Below are 5564 nucleotides of genomic sequence, written 5' to 3'. Positions count from 1 at the left end.
TCTCCTCTCCTTCCTCTCTCTCCTCTCTACTCCAACCGGTGGAGGCAGATGTTCTCCCACTTCTGAGTTCGGTTTAGAACCTGCTCTATGTTCTTCCTCCCTCCCTCCTTTCCTTCCTTCTTTCCTCCCTCCTTTCCTTCCTTCCTTCTTCCTCCCTCCTTTCCTTCCTTCTTCCTTCCTTCTTTCCTCCCTCCTTTCCTTCCTTCTTCCTCCCTCCCTCCTTTCCTTCCTTCTTCCTTCCTTCTTTCCTCCCTCCTTTCCTTCCTTCCTTCTTCCTCCCTCCCTCCTTTCCTTCCTTTCTATCTTCCTCCCTCCCTTCCTTCCTTGACTCTAGGACAACAGGAGGGTTAAATACTGTTGACTATGAGCGATAGAGATACTCCAGAAATCTGGTTTTAAATAATTTAAAGAACAAGCCTGTTGTGAATGTGTCTGTTGTGCTGAAGTGTATTTTTAACTTTCATTCTGAAGTTCTTTTTTTTACACAAATCAACCTTGAAGCAGCTTCGAGTTCGGTATCTTGCTAAAGGACAGGAAATGTGCTTTACCTAATGTTCAATTGTTTATTCTGTAGAGCTGTTGATGTGTTTAATGGTGATTTTTGGAGGTTGTGCAACACTATAAATCACTGTTAAAGTTTAGTTTGGGGTCCATAAAGCCACTCAAGACAAGGGGTTGCTTTGACCCTGTTTTAGTGTTATTTGTTATTTAGTCGATTATTCCTTCCTCCCTCCCTCCTTCCCTCCTTTCCTTCCTTCTTTCCTTCCCTCCTTCTCTCTTTCTTTCCTCCCTCCCTCCTTTCCTTCCTCCTTTCCTCCCTCCTTTCCTTCCTTCCCTCCTTTCCTTCCTTCCTTCCTTCTTCCTCCCTCCCTCCTTTCCTTCCTTCTTTCCTCCCTCCCTCCTTTCCTTCCTTCTTCCTTCCCTCCTTCCTCCCTCCTTTCCTTCCTTCCTTCCTTCCTTCTTCCTCCCTCCCTCCTTTCCTTCCTTCTTTCCTTCCCTCCTTCTCTCTTTCTTTCCTCCCTCCCTCCTTTCCTTCCTCCTTTCCCTTCCTTCCCTCCTTCCTTCTTCCTTCCCTCCTTCCTCCCTCCCTCCCTCCTGTCCTCCTTCCTTCTTTCCTCCCTCTCTCCCTTTCCTTCCTTCTTTTATTCCTTCCTCCCTCCCTCCTTTCCTTCCTTTTTCCTTCCCTCCTTCCTCCCTCCTTTCCTTCCTTCCTGACCGTAGTACTTTTACTTGTACTTGAGTAAAATTAACAAGGGGTATCTGTACTTTAACTCCAGTAAGGAAGCTGTGTACTCTGTCCGCCTCTGGCTACTAACTAGACTTAACCCAATGTTGTATTGATACTATATTAATACTATACTATAATACCATACTATATTAATTTAAACCCTTTGATTTAGTTGACTTTCTTTGCAGTGTTTTGTGCTGTTTGTTTGTTCCTGTTATAAATTGTGATTTATTGGAAAATGACCTGAAATGACATTAATCAACTCTCTAAAAACAGATTCAATTAAAACCGAACATTATAACCTTTTATTGCAGGGCTGTTATATCATTATTCATATCCAGGTGTATGTAATCAACTGGCCTCTGGGTGCATATACTAAATGAGTGTAATAATGAGATCATCAATCTGTCTGTAATTATTTAATTTTCCTACTTGTATACAGCTTGAGGTCATTTTTGCCTTCAAATAAGTAGAATTGATGTCAGATTTAACCCTTAAACAGGCTGGAGTGGAAAATGAGATGTAAAAAATCCTAATGTGATGTCACTATTTATGTCATTTGCACCTAAAGTAAAATATTTCCACTCATATTTTTAATATATTTTGGATTTTATGAGTTGTATCTCCACCAGGATGCTTTGCCCTTATTAAGGTATAAAATGGTCATAGTGGTAAAAACACTTAAATGTGTTTTTAACATATTATTATTATCACACATACTAGTTTCTAAACTGATTTTTATCATTTCTATCAAAGTATAAACCTACCACAAGCTTTAATTCTACCAATTAAAGGCTCATATGCAATTAAACAACCACCTTAACCCATCATGCTCCTTAAAGAGTCTGTATCTCCTGGTGCACGCTGCCTGTTTAAGGGTTAAATGAAAACCTTCCTGTTGCTATACATTTTTATCATAACTGCTAATTTATTTTATGATGACAAGATCAGTGATGTTACTCTTCTTTCATTTCTCTGCTGTTCCTGTGAGAGAGAGGCGAGCTGTGTGCGTAACGCTCCTGGTTCAGTTCCTCGGATACCAATCAACATGATCTAAGACCTTCAACATGAACTTTACATATTCAATCAGCGTAAAATTAAAACTGTAACGCGCTCTGATGCAGTGGATCCCAGTAATCTGCTACCTGTGCTGCTGCTGAGGAGGTGAAACGAGCCGGGCAGCAGCATCCATCTGAGCGCGTCACAGTCAGAGAGGTGAGTCCACTATGAGCCACGAAACACCGGGATAGAGACCTGAATCCCCCCCATCGGGAGATACCGAGCTGCCGACTGGATTTATCATTACCACTGTTATTATTTTAATATCACAGTTTTATATGTGTTTAATATTAGAAGAATTACTGACGGAGCATTTTTCTGGGGATTGTTTTGCGCTTCGATTGTCCGGAATAAGAATCTCATTTTAAAGAAGACGCATGCAAATGAAGAGGAAACAGGATTTCTTTTTAAATAAAGCAACATTTTCCTTCATTCCTTTTATTCTTCACTGAGAGATCAGAGGATGGTTTGTGCGTCAGGAGCAGCTGGAAAGAGGAGAAGCGGTTTTATGTGTGGATATTAATTGCCTGTTTAAACGTCTAATTACTCTCTTAGTGTGGTGGAGAAACAATGGAAAACTACACGATGTGGAGTAATTTTACTCAAGTTCTGTCGGAGCTGGACGGGACAGGCGGAGAGGAAGAGGAGGGGGAGGAAGGGGAGGATGGCAGAAGCGGAGGAGGGAACGGCGGGCTGCGCGTCCTCGTCGGCTGCGTCCTGTTCCTGCTCATCGTGTCCACGCTGCTCGGGAACACGCTGGTGTGCGCAGCCGTGGTGAAGTTCCGCCACCTGCGCTCCAAAGTCACTAACTTCTTCGTCATCTCGCTGGCCGTGTCCGACCTGTTTGTGGCCGTGCTGGTGATGCCATGGGAAGCCATCACTGAGGTGACCGGCACGTGGCTGTTTGGCCGGTTTTGTGGTGTCTGGATTGCCTTTGACATCATGTGCTCCACCGCCTCCATCCTCAATCTGTGCATCATCAGTGTGGACCGCTACTGGGCCATCGCCAGCCCGTTCAAATACGAGCGGAAGATGACCCACCGGGTGGCGTTTGTCATGATTGGGGTGGCGTGGACGCTGTCAATCCTGATCTCCTTCATACCGGTGCAGCTCAACTGGCACCAGGCTGGGGAGGTGGAGGAGGAGGAGGTGGTGGAGGAGTTGGTAGACCTGATGAGCAGGAACTTCACCAACAGCAGCAACCTCAACACCAGCACCGCCGCCAAGAGCTGCGTCGCTAACTTGAACAAAACCTACGCCATCTCCTCCTCCCTCATCAGCTTTTACATCCCTGTGGTGATCATGATCGCCACCTACACCCGCATCTACAGGATCGCTCAGACCCAGATCCGCCGGATCACATCTTTGGAGCGGGCGGCGGAGCAGGCGCAGAACCAAGGCTACGGCGTTAACAGGAACCAGCACCAACAGAACAGGAACAACGATGAAGCCTCTTTAAAGTCATCGTTCAAGAAGGAAACCAAAGTCCTGAAGACGCTCTCCATCATCATGGGGGTGTTTGTGTTCTGCTGGCTGCCATTCTTCGTCCTCAACTGCACCGTCCCATTCTGTGACCCACCCTGCGTCAGCGACACCACCTTCACCGTCTTTGTGTGGTTCGGCTGGGCCAACTCCTCCCTCAACCCGGTCATCTACGCCTTCAACGCAGATTTCCGCCGGGCCTTCGCCACCATTCTGGGCTGCAACAGGATCTGCTCGAGCAACGCGGTGGAAGCCGTGAACTTCAGCAACGAGATGGTTTCTTATCACCATGACACGACGCTCCAGAAGGAGACGCTGGTCCCCGCACAGCCACAGCAACACGCTCGCACCATTAACGACGAGTCTGACCACTTGGAGGACATGAGCGCACAGTTTGACGAGGAGTCGCTCATCTCGAATGGTTCACAGAGCCACAACAGACTGCTGCTGCTTCCTGCCACCGTACAGCTGGAAGATGACCCGGAAATCTCCTTGGAGACGATCACACCGTTCACATCCGTGGCGGGGCTGGAGAGTGATGTGCTCATACCTGGACAAATCCACCAGGATGGCTAGAACACAAACTGCAAACTGAGTCGGCCATTACTGTTCAGGAAGTTACATGTGCTGTCTCTCAAATCTCTTCTTCTGTACTTACTTAATATTCTTAGTGCATAAGTGCGTTCACACTGAGAAGGAAACATGCAGCACAATGAGTACCCGGATGGTGCACTCAAACGGTCCGAAATTTGAGTGTGGAACTATGGACACTTCTCACCTTCAACAGTCGCCATCTTGGCTCCGTAGCAGAAGGGGAGGGACCACTTTTCAAACAGGAAACTGCGGCTGAAGCTGTTGTGAATACGGTGAAACTTATACAAATGTAAATTATACATCACTTCTTTTTTACACTAAGCACCACTATACTGTTGTCACATATAAGCCATCAGTAGGTTTATTGGGTTAATTTAGCAGTCTGTAATGATTTGGTACCACAAACAATAATGCATTACCAATTCCTCATTTACGGGAAGTGCACAATGACCCTGTTTGATTACTTGTTGAAATGTTCTCACTACACGAGTAAATATAGAGTGTACTAACAGAAATATGTGATTTGAGACGCAGCTATAGTGTTTCCTTCAAAATGAACTGCTGAAACTTCTGTTCAACTATACTCAGTCTTGTCCCTCGGCATGTTTACCATCCATCATATTTGCTGTTAGTTGATTTGGAATAACAAACAGGACATTGAAAGCTTAAAGTAACAGAAAACATGAGAGAGACTCAAGTGTTTAATTTAAGAATATATTGAATTTGATTATGTGATTGATGGATTGTTTGATTGTTGTGTTTTGCCACTTGTTCAGATGGAAGCAGATTTTGTTTTAGACCTGCGTGACACATTGAGGTTGAAGATAAATGATCATTTTTAGAAAAGCAATGTTTTGTCAGATATTAAATGTAATTTATTACAATGAATCATTGAATGTTTCAGTTCTTCATTGTCTGCTGGAGTTAAACGTATAGACTTCATGTAAACCTAAAACTTGGTTACTCAGATCCCTCACTGATTTAATCATTTGGTTGAGTTTAGTCATGAATGAGAGAAGTTTAAGATGATAATTCAATCTCTGAAACAAGTGTAATATTAATCAGCGTTGTTTCAGGCTCTCGCTGTTTCAGGTCAAGCATTTGTGATCTTTTGTCAAACTGTGTTAAAGTATTGGAGAGCCTGAAATGAGACAGAACTGTCCAATGTATATTAACTAGGGCTGTCAGCGTTAACGCGTTA

General features: G+C 44.4%; 1 protein-coding gene across 1 annotated transcript; it reads left to right on the top strand.

Annotated features, from left to right (window-relative positions):
* The first annotated feature begins 2857 nt into the window (after positions 1-2857).
* On the top strand, positions 2858-4345 carry LOC128372804 (D(1)-like dopamine receptor). Its single transcript, XM_053332967.1, has one exon. The coding sequence runs from the start codon at positions 2858-2860 to the stop codon at positions 4343-4345; it is 1488 nt and encodes a 495-aa protein (XP_053188942.1).
* Positions 4346-5564: the final 1219 nt, after the last annotated feature.

This window comes from Scomber japonicus, chromosome 14, assembly GCF_027409825.1.
Source record: "Scomber japonicus isolate fScoJap1 chromosome 14, fScoJap1.pri, whole genome shotgun sequence".
Lineage (NCBI taxonomy): Eukaryota > Metazoa > Chordata > Actinopteri > Scombriformes > Scombridae > Scomber > Scomber japonicus.
Note: the sequence above shows the minus strand (reverse complement) of the source record. Positions and strands in the feature narration are given on the sequence as shown.